At 42.8% G+C, this 12733-nt stretch overlaps 1 protein-coding gene and 1 pseudogene across 1 annotated transcript in view; one reads left to right on the top strand and one right to left on the bottom strand.

Annotated features, from left to right (window-relative positions):
* LOC110203184 (vascular endothelial growth factor receptor kdr-like) overlaps positions 1 to 12733 on the top strand; it is a 220866-nt gene that overhangs the window by 70986 nt on the left and 137147 nt on the right. The window contains 1 exon segment of the mRNA XM_078147996.1: positions 4232 to 4331. Coding sequence (XP_078004122.1) covers positions 4232 to 4331 — 100 coding nt within the window.
* LOC110203189 (10 kDa heat shock protein, mitochondrial pseudogene) lies at positions 9529 to 9842 on the bottom strand (annotated as a pseudogene).

The raw sequence follows: 12733 nt of genomic DNA, 5'->3' as shown, positions 1-12733 counted from the left end.
ATATAATATGAGTTTAAAAAATAACCAGTCTCTGAGAGCTCAGTACTGTTTTCTCTCCTGTGCTTCCTGTCTCCTCTGATGTTATTCCTCCTCACTGAGCACAGATTCTCAGAATTGGAAAGGACTTTAGAGATTATCTAGCTAGCAGCTCATTCCCTAATAGAATGTGACTTTCTTAAGGTCAGGAGCAGGTCTGTTTTTATCTCCACATCTACTCCAACCTTTAATGGACCAGGTATTCTCTCTATAATGTACTTGAAAAGTAGTCATTCAGCCTCTCCTCAAAACCTCCTAGGATGGGGAACTCATTACCTGATGATGCAGTTCATTCCACTTTTGGACAGTTCTAATTGCTTTAAAGTGATACCTTCTTTTTTTAATATTACCTTCATTACCAAATATATCCCTTTCCCTTCTCTTAGCAAACTAACCAATTTATCACCCAAGTCTGCCCATATATAGTGCATAGTTCCCTACCTCTGTAAAACAGTGAGGAAGGGGCATTTTTTCATCTTTTCTCCCAGGCTGTTTGGTCATTATCATTATTAAGGGTCCTGTTTTATTTCATTGTTCTCATTTACATTGTTGTAGTCCTTTTGTATATTGTTTCTTGGGCTATACATACTTTGCCTTGCATCAGTTCATGCAGATCTTTCCAGGCTTCTCTGTATTCATGTGTATCATTTCTTGCAACACAGAACTATTCCATTACCTCCATGGACCATATTTTGTTTAGCTCTTCCCCAAATGATGGGCATCCACTTTGTTTCCAGTTCTTCGATACCACAGAAAGTGTTGTTCTGAATATTTTGGTGTAGGTGGTGGTGGATATTTTGTTTCCTCCCCTCCTTGTAGTATATGCCTACCAGTGGGATCCCTGGGTCATTTTTTAAGTGTCATTCCAAAATGCTCAGACCAATTCCCAGCTCCACCAACAGTGCATCAGTGTGCCTGTTTTTCCGCATCCCCTCCAACATTGACTATTCCCATCTTTTGTTATCTTTGCCAGTTTTCAGTGATTTGGAGCAATTATTTTTCTTATGGCTGTTAATCATTTGCAATACTGAAGACCTCCTCCAGTTCTCCTGGCTTCCAGAGATGTTCCCTGTAAGATTACTCACCATCTACTCTGTATATATCTTGTACAGACACATTTATTTACGTGTGCCCCCCCCGCCTTAGAATGTAAACTCCTCAAGGTCAGGATCTATTATTTTTGCCTTTTTTGTACGTGGGAATACTAGTGGGATCTACTTATTGAGACACAGTGTAGTCTAACGTAAAGAAAACAAGATTTGGAGTCAGAGGGCAAATCTTTGTTCAAATTCTGGCTGTTACTTCCTGTATGATCTCTAGGTGACATAATAGATGGAGCCCTAGTCTTGGAATCAGGAAGACTTAAGTTTGAATCCTGTCTCAGACACTAGTTATGTGACCTTGAGCAAATCACTTAACCTCTATCTGTCTCAGTTTCCTGAATTGTAAAATGGGCATCATAATAGCACTTACTTCCCAAGGCTTTGATGAGGATAAAATGAGATAATACTTGTAAAGTACTTTGCAAACCATAAAGTGGTAAATAACAACAACAGTAATAATAGCTAATATTTGTATAGTACTTTAAGGTTTGGGGAGCACTTTATAAGTATTATCTCATTTGATCCTTGCAAAAACCCTGGGAGGAAGTGCTGTTATGATCCTCGTTTTACAGTTGAGGAAACTGAGGCAGGCAGGGGTTAAGTGACTTGCTTAGAGTCAAACACAACTAGTAAGTGTCTGAGTCAGGACTTAAATTCGGCTTCCTGACTCTGACTCAGCATTCCATCCACTATGTCACCTCGTGGTTATTATGATTATGGTGATGATGATTATCCAGGAAAAATACTCTCTGTCCCCTCAAACCTTACCCATCCTTCAGAAGCCAACTCAAATCCCACGTCTTTCAGGAAGGCTTCCCTGGTCCAGGGTGATTTCTTCATGCTCTACCACATAGACCACACACTGTCTATACTGCCATCCTGGTGCACACCCAGTCTTGGGGGGGGGGGATACCTGCCTGGGGCTGGTGGGGCTTACTCTCTACCCTAGGCTCAGAGAGTTAAAAAGCAGAAGCCACTCCCAGGAGCTCAAGATCAGTATCTTCAAGCGATACTAATATTTGCTAGCTTGTTTACCAGAAGAACCTGGATGATGGGAAAGATGTCAGGGTCCTCAACAGAAATAGGGAAGTGAGCAAGAGAGAAAGGGTTGGACTGGCTGACCTCTGGGCCTTGTAACTCACATCTGGTCCTAATGCTGGGAAAAAGCCCCAACTTAGGAGCATTCAGCCTATCTTAGAGAAAGAAATTCCTTGGAACATAGCATCATTATACACGTGGACTCTGGCACTATGGGGAGAATATGTATGCGTGTGTCTGTAAGATCATATAATATTAGGACTAAGATGAGCCTGAGAATATAAAATGTCCAAGCTGAAAGGGACCTTTAAGGTCCTGTGGCCCATTGCCCTTCAATTTACAGTCTCCAAAGGGTTGAAGTAATTCACCCACAACCATATAGCAAGTAAGTGGCCAAGGTGGGATTCATTCCCAAGTGCTCTGCCTCTAAATCTGGCCCCTACAAAGAGAATTAAAATGCCCAGGATGTCAAGAAAAGGGTCTAGGGGGGTGCAGGAGATTTCTTCAGTGCTTTCCTCATTTGGAGAAGGATAGGTGACAATTTCTGGGTCCTCAGCCCAGGGCCAAGACTATAGGCCCTGCTCGGGCTGGTTTGCCTGGCCCTGCCTCTCATAAGGATGGGTGAGTCTCTCTCTTGAGTTGCCCAGCCTCCACCAGAGACGGGCACCTTAACCCGAGGGTCCTGGGAGCTCCGATGAAGAGCTGAAACCAGGAACCATCAAAGCCTGCAGAACAGCTCTGCACTTCGATGGTGCAGATAAAATGTAAATGACAGGCAACATGACATCCCACCCTGGGAGCCAAATTGCTTGGGTGCTTTTTTTTTCTGGTGTGTTTCAACAATGCCACATTTCTCTAGAGCTTTGATGTTTACAAAGATCTTTCCTTGCATTACCCACTTTATAGGGGCCGCTACACATATTAGAATCCCCATTTTGCAGATTAGGAAACCGAGCCTCAGGCAAATGAAGTGACTTTCCCAGGGTCATAGTAGGTGGATTCTTCATCATGGAATCAAGACTAAAAATGCGGTTGAAAAATCAATGGACTTGGAGTCAGAGGACCCAGATTTAAATCCCACACCATCACACTAGCTGTGTGACCTTGGGCAAGTCCTTTCCCTTCCCTTGGCCTCACTTTCTCATCTATAAAATAAAGAGGGGGGGAATAACTAGATGTCCTGTGAGGTTGGTGATCCTATGTGTGACTTTGGGTGAGTCACTTCCCATCCTAGGCCTCAGTTTCCTAATCTGCAACATGAGGATTTTGCCCTAGCTGGCTTCTGTGGATTGTTCCAGGTCTACATCTAGGGGCCTGTGAACCTGGTTTTTTTAGCCTTGTGAAGAGAAGACTTGGTTGGAGGTGGGGGATGGGGCAGTGAAGGGCACATGAATGGCAGCTGTCTTCAAGTATCTGCAGGGCACTCCTGTGGAGGGGCCATGAGAACTGGCCCAAAGCTTTGGCCCCATAGGACTGACCCAGGAGCCCCATCCAGGCTTGATGGCCTGGGCCAAAGAGGACTGGGCTTTCCTGAGACCCCTGCAGGCAGCTGAGGGGCAGACCACAGAGGGAATGTTCTCTGAGGCCCCTTCCAACTCACATTCTGTGATCCTTTGTAAGAGGATCCTTGAGTTTATCAGTGGCCTTTGGGATTCTTCCAGGGCCCAACACACAGTAGCCATTTAATAAATGTTTGTCAAACTGACTCCTCCTTCTCTGAAACAAAGTTTAGATAAGACCTGGCAGTGCAATGACGAGAGCATTAGATTTAGGGCTTAAATTCCAGTTCTGAAATCTCCAAGTCACGTGAACTTGGGCAAGAAGACTCTAGGCCTCAGTTTCCTTTTCTGCAAAATGAGAGGCTTGGCTCAGAGGGTCTTTAAGGTCCCTTCCAGCTCCTGATCCTACTTTCTTGGAGAGCACAATTTAGCCAGTCAGTCAATAAGTATTTATTAGGTGTCTTTGATGAAATGATTCATGCATCTGCAATGAAATGTTGTTCTGTCTTTTAAAGATTGATAATAACAATAAATTCCCCTCTTGTCTTGATCCAGGTCTTGCTAATAATGAAGAGGCCCTGATAAAACCCAAACTGAGCTTCCTGGAGGACCAAGTGGTGATCCCAGCCGGTTCCCCATTTGATATAACTTGCAGGTAAGGATAACAAGGTCCAGGGTCAAGCTAGAGGATGTGGGGCTGCCGTAGTATCGCTTGGACTGACCTCAGAACCACCATCACACTCACCATAAAGAAGCTATGACAGTTTCTGTCCTGCCACTAATGGATTGAGGGCTAGGTTTGGAGTCAGGGAGACCTGAGTTCAAATCTCACTTCTGATAATGTTTGTGTGACCTTGGGCAAGTCCCTTCTCTTCCCAGGGCCTCAGTTTCCTCCTCTGTAAAATGAGGGGTTGGACTCCTGGGTCCCTTCTAGCCTCCGACTTTGGATTCTGTATGTGATCTTGTGTCTCTCACTCCCTTTCCCTGCATCTCCATTTCCATTTCTGTCAGACTAGCTGATCTCTGAGGATACTAAGACCAGGGGTATTATCCTACTGTAAGGCTGAGGTTCCACCCAGACTCCTTCAAAAGCCCAGGCTCTTTGATTTAATCTATCTATCGTACTCTGATCCTATGAGCTGCATTGAATTGAAGGACTGAATGAATGCTTTGCTAACCATCCCTTTGAATGGACCTTTCAGTTGACGCCCAGAGTAGCCAGAGAATCTTCCTTGGATCATGTGTCCTAGGGAGGAACACCCTTCAGATCTGTGTGAGCTTGCATGCCAGCTTAGCACATTCTCCCTCTAGGGTGACAGAAGCTGGGCTGCCTGGGTTCTAGTGTTTTCTGGGGGTTCCCTGGCAGCGCTCCTTCCCCAGCCTCTGAAGGCTATCCGCCAGCCTTCTGGCCTCACTGGGCAAGGGGAGATAAGGAGACACAAAGTTGTCCTGATTGCAGCAGCTCCTCGTTGTGGAGGCAGAGAGATTGAGACTGAGTTGACTCCTTTTTCTCTTTATCTTTTATTTATTTACTCATTTATCTATTTATTTATTTGAATTTATTTATTTAATTTTTAGAAATTATTTCAGGGCTGCTTTGCCAACTGGTTGGCTCTTTCCTCTCCAGTGCCTTCCAGTCCTCTTTTCCCTTTGTTCCTTCTCCTTTTCCTCCTCTTCCTCCTTCTTTTCTTCTTCCTTCTCTTCCTCTTTCTCCTCCTCTTCCTTCTTTACCTTTGTTTAGTTTTTTTTTTAGGCAGTTGAGGTTAGTGACAATAAGTACCTATTGTGTGTGTGTGTGTGTGTGTGTGTGTGTGTGTGTGTGTGTGTGTGTGTGTATATATATATATATATATATATATATATATACAGATTCACACATATATGTAATAAATCTAAGGGGTGGCTAGGTGGTACAATGGATAGAGTGCCAGCCCTAGAGTCAGGAGGACCTGAGTTTAAATGTAGCCTCAGACACGTACTAGCTGTGTGACCCTGGACAAGTCACTTCACTCTACCTTAGTTTCCTCATCTGTAACATGAGCTGGAGGAGGAAATGGCAGGCCGCTCTAATATCTCTGCCAAGAAAACCCCAAATGGGGTCATAAGGAGTCAGACAGAACTTGAAAATGACTGAACGACAACAACAATAAATCCAAAGAGATGAAGCACACATACCTACAAGATAGTTAAGGAAGGGGGCACAGTGAAGATCAGGAAAGACTTCAAGATCTGACCCATGCCACATTTGGCCTCATGTATTGGCTGAAGATAACCCTTGCCTACAGTTATGAAAATGGCCCAGCTCAGGGCTCTTTGGACAGCTGAAGACTAGAGACAGCTGGGGGCTTGGGCAACTCCTGTTTGGTCTTAGGGGCTTCTCTCTCCTCTGTTCTTCTTTAGTCGCTGCCAATCCTAAGTCACACCCTTGCGTAGAATTATCCAAAGAGGCAGCGAGTAGGAGTCCTAAGAGGAAAATTCCTAGGGGCTTGCCATGGGACAGTCACTAAAATGATGGGATATCATGGAATACAACTCCAGCATAAATACATTCACTTCATATCAATGAAAGCCAAATTCAGATCAAAGGTAACAAGAGGGATATTTGTTTTAGGTGACAATGAGCAAAGAACCACAATTACTGAATGCAAGAGTTTGAATTTGGGGACTCTCTTAGGTTTTAGCTAAGCAAAGCAATATGGCTCTTACTGCTGTTATTAACATCTTTTTTGTGTGCAATGGGGCTTTCTGCTCCAGCTGGTAGAACCAAAATATTGGCCCTCATGCCACGGTGGAAGAAGAATCGTGAAGGTCATTGGCATCAATGATAGCATGCTTTGAGAAACATGGTGCCCAGAACCAAGCCCACCCAGCATGTTAGTAAGATTGGAATTATGGTATTATTTTTCTAAGTCAAGGGTAGGGATAAGGGACTAGACCAGGCCTGTGATTTCATTGGTATAAGAAACTTTTAGATGAGAAAACTCCCTTACCAAGGAAAGTTGCCAACCTTTTTGCAACATAGAGAATTGCCTGGAGCCCTGAAAGGGTAAATGACTTACCCAGGGTCACACAGCCAGCATTTGTCAGAGGAGGGACTTGAATCCAGGGCTTCCTGGCTTTCTGTCCATGACATGCTTTTATAAATCATAAATATGAAAATTGTAAAGGATTGTTTCAATTAATAAATATTTGTGACAATTTTGTTTTCATTGGGCATTTAACTTTTTGTGGGATGAAACTGTAAAATCCTTAATTTTATTGGAATAAAATTCAGTTTAGGAGAATGATTTATGCAGATTGCTTTATGCAAAGCATGTGCATGGGATGACAGTTTTTTTGGATATAAAAGGTGGGCATCAATCCATGAGGTTTGGAAACCACTGCCCTAGGGCATGGAAAACAAGTAGCCCTGAGTGACGTATGGGCAGGCTGGAGACATTCTACTGACAACAGCCCGGCCTACTCGGCAGACTCTTGGGTTGTTTTGTTGCTGTTGTTTTGTTTTTAGCACACATTTGACAAACTGAATGTTTCATTCTGTAATCAGTTATCTTGCTTTTCCTTTCAAGAAGTTCTGTGTTGATGTCTCTTCATAATGTGGATAACTCTGGGAGATCCTTCTACAACTTTTTCTGTGGCTTGGGAGGCAATGGGCCTATTGTAGAGATCGTCATTGAAACCTGTTGATTCGGACTGGTAGGCCCAACCAGAGTTTGTGCTCCCCTGGGATAGCCTTCTAGGACTCAGGGTCCCCTCACTGTCACAATGAAGCATCATGGGAAAATTTTGTCATTAGGTCACTATCTCACATGTAAAGAAATGAGAGAGGGGCCCAGATGACTACCAAGCTTGGTTCTAGATCAAAATTGGATGATTGCAGGCCTCCCTGGCCCTGTGCTTGGTTTACAAACAGGGTTCACCAATAGGCTGTCTGGGCCAGATGAGATTGCTGGAAGAGATGGAACTCTCTAACCCCCACCACTTGCCAGGTTGGGTCATAGGTGTATAGCACTGTAAAATGTTGGAGGAGGAAACTGAAGCCTAAGGAAGGGAAGTGATCTGTCCAAGATTACACAGTAAGTGTCAGAAGAAGTATGCTTAGTTCTGCATTGAATCATAGACTCTGGCATTTTTTTTAGATATCATCCTATCATATTCAATTCACATTTATTCCCTCTGTCTATATATACTCCTTCTAACTGTCCTAATAATGAGAAAGTTTTTGAGTTACAAGTATCATCTTCCCATGTAGAAATGTAAACAGTATAAGCTTATTGAGTCCCTTATGATTTCCTTTTCCCAATTACCTTTTTATGTTTCTTTTGAGTCTTGTGTTTGAAAGTTGGATTTTATATTCAGCTCTGGTCTTTTAATCAGGAATGCTTGGAAGTCCTCTATTTCATTGAATTTCCATTTTCCCCTTGAAGGATGATTACACTCAGTTTTGCTGGATAGCTAATTCTTGGTTGTAATTCTAGTGCCTTTGCCCTCCAGAATATCATCTTCCAAGCCTTCTGATCTTTTAATGTAGAAACTGCTTGTGTTATTCTGACCATGGCTCCACAGTACTTGAATTATTTCTTTCTGGCTGCTTGCAATGTTTTCTTTGTGACCTGGGAGCTCTGGAATTTGGCTATAATATTCCTGAGAGTTTTCATGGATCTCTTTTAGGAGGATCTTGGGGATCTCTTTTTGGAGGTGATCAGTGGATTCTTTCAATTTCTATTTTACCCTCCAGTTTTAAAATGCCAGGGCAGTTTTCCTTGATAATTTCTTAGAAGATGATGTCTAGGCTCTTTTTTTGATCATGACTTTCAGGTAATTTATTAAATATTTATTAAAATTAAATTTCAGTAATTTAAAAATTATTTCTTTTAGATCTGTTTTCCAGGTCAGTTGTTTTTTCCAATGAGATATTTAACATTTTCGTCTGTTTTTTTCATTCTTTTGATTTTGTTTTATTGTTTTTTGATTTCTCATAAAGTCATTGGCTTCTATTTGCTCAATTCTAATTCTTTTTTTTTTAATTTTTAGGCAATTGGGGTTAAGTGACTTGCCCAGGGTCACACAGCTAGTGTCAAGTATTTGGTCTGAGGCTGGATTTGAACTCAGGTCCTCCTGACTTCAGGGCCGGTGCTCTATCCATTTTGCCACCTAGCTGCCCCTAGACACCCAATTCTAATTCTTAAGGGATTATTTTCTTCAGTGAGCTTTTGTACCTCCTTTTCCATTTGGCCAATTCTGCTTTTTAAGGAGTTCTTCTCTTTGGTTTTGTATATCTTTTCCCCTTTTCTTCTCTTCAGTTTTGTATATCTTTCCATTTGGCCAATTTTGCTTTTCAAGGCATTCTTCTCCTCACTGAATTTTTGTACCCTTTTTTTTTTTAACCATTTGGCCTGTTTCTGTTTTTTTGAGGTGTTATTTTATTTTTTGTTCCTTCTTTACCAAGCTGTTGACTCTTTTTTCATTATTTTCTTGCATTGCTCTCATTTCTCTTCCCAATTTTTCCTCTGCCTCTCTTACTTGATTTTAAAATCCTTTTTGACCTCTTCCGTGGCTTGAGACCAATTCATATTTTTCTTCGAGGCTTTGGATATAGCAGTTTTGGCTTTGTTGTCTTCTTCTCAGTGTGAGTTTTGATCTTCCTTGTCACAGTAATAACTCTTTTACATTCAGATTTTTTTCTGTTGTTTGCTCATTTTTTCCAGCATATTTCTTGACTTTTTTTTTGAGACACAATATATCCATTTATTATAAAACAAGAGACCTGGAAATTATTTACGTGATGAAACAAAAGATTTCAGAACTTCAGTGGAATGGGCAACTTTCATGATGCCACTTCATTAGTGATTTCAGCCCACATATTTCCCCAGAACAAGAATAAGATATAGTCCTTGTCTTCTATAACAACTTTGGTTCCACCATATTCTGGAAGAAGAACTTTATCTCCCAACTTTCACACTAACTGGTTGGATTTCTCCACTCTTTCCTTTAGATCCTGAGCCAATAGCTACTACTGTTGCCTATGATACTTTTCTTTGAAATTTTTCTGGAAGCATAATACCTCCTTTGGTAACAGTCTCAGCTGCACTCATTTCAACCAAAACTCGGTCAAGGAGGGGAAGAAACTTTTTAAAAGCCTGCCCTGCCATGGCTCCCGAAGTGCCCCACAGCTGTCACTCTGGTTCAATCCATTCTATTTCTTGACTTTTAACTCTTTGTTAAAGTAGAGCTCTGCTTTGGGGGTGGAAGATGCGCTGTCCCAAGTTTCAGGGTTTTTGTGTAGCTGTTTTCAGAAATACTTCTAGGGACCTGTAAGTTTTCAGTTCTTCCAAGGTGGCATGATCTAAGGAGGGGTGTGCTAGTGTTCCTCTTCGCCCTGGACCGCCACCAAGGACTGTGACCCAGATCTGAGTATGAGTTCAAGGCAACAGAGTCCTGTGATCTTCTGACCAATTATCTGACCCCCTTACAGTCTGTGGGCTGAGAACTTTAGAAACTGCCGCTGCTGCTGCTGATTCAGTCGCTTTCAAGCCAGCTCTTGGTTTGCTGGGGCCCAGCCTGTGTTGGTGGTGCCTACACTGGACTGTGCTCTACTCTCATCCTGGTACGACAGACCTTTCCTGCTGACCTCTCAAGTTGTCTTGGGCTGGACGTTTGCTTCACTCCATCCTTTTGTGGGTTCTGCCAGTCCAGGGTTTGTTTTGAGTCATTATTTAAAGTTATTTCAAGGGAAATTTGGGACAACTCAGATGAGTCCCTGCCTTTTCTCCGCCATCTTCTCTAGCATTCTTTAAAGTCACTTACTTGTCTGCCTCCATTTCCTCATCTAATATGAAGGGGATGGACAAGGTGGCCTTTGAGCATTCTTCCTGCTCTAGAGCTGGCATTCCATGATGTCACTCTGCCTTCTTGTATCTCACTTTTCTCATCTCTCCTCCCCTCCCCCACCACCCTTGCAAGCTTGGATATGGTTTCCATGTAGGGTTTACCTTAAGTCCCCATCGACCTCACCTCCAACTTAAACTTTGTGCTTAAGGCCCAAATATTGGTAGCAACTCCTTGTCTTCCACACACCCCCCACTCCCAAGTTAATCCCTAAACTAATCCAAGAATATGAAAAGATTTATTCTCAGAAGAAACAAAAAACTACCACCCCAGGGCCCACTACAGCTGTCTATATGGTCTTCCTTCCCTGTAATTATATGGTGCTTTATGCCTGGCCTGACTCACTTGAGAACTTGAACAATAGCATGACATATAAATATTCATCAGCATCTTTTGGCCTCTAATGTTGGATTGGAAGGAGGAGAAACTAGAGAAAGTTCCAGGCCCATTTATTCTAGCCTCAAATCCAGACTGCTATGGTCAAAGGGACCTCAGAGGGTATCTAGCCAAGTCCTACCTAGCCCAGAATATACTTCATTTCAACAAGTGACTGCTATATGCTGGAGATAAAAAGAAAAAAAAGACCAAGTCCCTGCCCTCAAGGAGCTTACATTCTACTGCATTATGGGGAGGGGGATATGTAGAACAATCTATATGTAGATAACTAAATATAAAGCCTAGACTAAGAAATTTTGGTGTGAGAGGAATTCTGAACAACTAAAGGGACCAGGAGGCTGCACTTAAGTAGAACCTTGAAATGGAAGCAGGGATTCTAAGAACTGGGGATGAGGAGGATAAACATTTCATGTATGGAGAACAGCCTGGGTAAAGTCAGGAAGGTAGGAAATGGAGCTTCATACCTAAGGGATAGCAGAGAAGGAAACTCAGGGATCATCCACCCCAGCCTAGGAATCTCAAACTCAACAGGTCCATAGATATAGGAATTTGAGATACAGGTATCTCAAACTCAATAGGTCCAGAATAGAATGCATTCTCTTTCATCCCAAACCCTTCCCTCTTCTGAACTTCCCTCTTACTCTCAAGGGCACCCCTAGCCTTTCAGTGACCCAGACGCACAACCTTGGTGTCAATCTCGCTTCTTCTCTCCCAATGACCCCACATAGCTAATTAGTTGCCAGGTCTTGCGATATCTTTCTCTTTACCATCTTTCATTTACGCCCTCTCCTTCCCACTCCCTCCTTGCCTCTCACCTGGACTACTACAATTCCTCTTCCTATTTGGCCTCCCTACCTTTCCCCTTTCAAATCCATCCTCCATTCAGCGGCCAAAGACATTTTCCTAAAGCATGGGTCTGACCAAGTCCCTCTGTCAACTTAGTAAACTCCACTGATCTCCTGTTACCTCTGAGATCAAATCCAGTCTTCTTTGTTTAGTATTTTTAAACTGTTCCCAATCTGGGTCCTTCTCACTTTTTCATTCCTCTCATATTCTGCTCCCTTTCCTGGACTGTCTGATCCAGTCATGATGACCTCCTTGCTAATGCGTTGCTCTGACTGTTCCTCATACCTGGAATACATTCTCTTCCTCTCAACTTCTGGCTCATAGAATCCCTGGGTTCCTTTAAGACTCAGCTCCAGTGCCCTCTCCTGTAGGAGGAGGTTTCCCTGTCTCACCAACTGCTGGGGCCATTTCCAGTAAGGTTATCTTCAATTTTCTTGTCTGTGCTAACGAATACATACTGTCTTCCCCGAGGAGAACGGAAGTGCTTTGAGGGCAGGGACCATTTTCTCTTTTTCATTTCCCCATCATTTAGCACAAAACCTGGCATGCAGTAGGCACTTAATTAATGCCTGTTGTTGACTGATTGAACACAAATTCCTACAACATACATGTCATCTAGCTTCTGATGAACAGCTCAAGCTGTTCTAGATGTTTTCCCGACACCAGGTCCAACGTTGTGCCTTTGTGACTTCCTTCATTGCTCTAATTTCGTTGATTTGATAAGCACATATTAAGTACCTGCCCTCAGAATAAGCCTAATGTCTCTCTCACAAGAGTTCCCATCAGATACTGGAAGACAGCCCTTGGGGCTCCTTTGAATCTTCTCTTTCTAGGCTAAACATCCCCATTTCCTTCAACTGATCCTCATAGGGCATTAATTCAAGGTCTTTCCACATGCTAGTCGGCCCCCTCTGCACACTCTCCAGC

Source organism: Phascolarctos cinereus, unplaced genomic scaffold (genome assembly GCF_003287225.1).
Source record: "Phascolarctos cinereus isolate Bilbo 61053 unplaced genomic scaffold, phaCin_HiC Scaffold_8;HRSCAF=390, whole genome shotgun sequence".
Taxonomy (NCBI): Eukaryota; Metazoa; Chordata; class Mammalia; order Diprotodontia; family Phascolarctidae; genus Phascolarctos; species Phascolarctos cinereus.
Note: the sequence above shows the minus strand (reverse complement) of the source record. Positions and strands in the feature narration are given on the sequence as shown.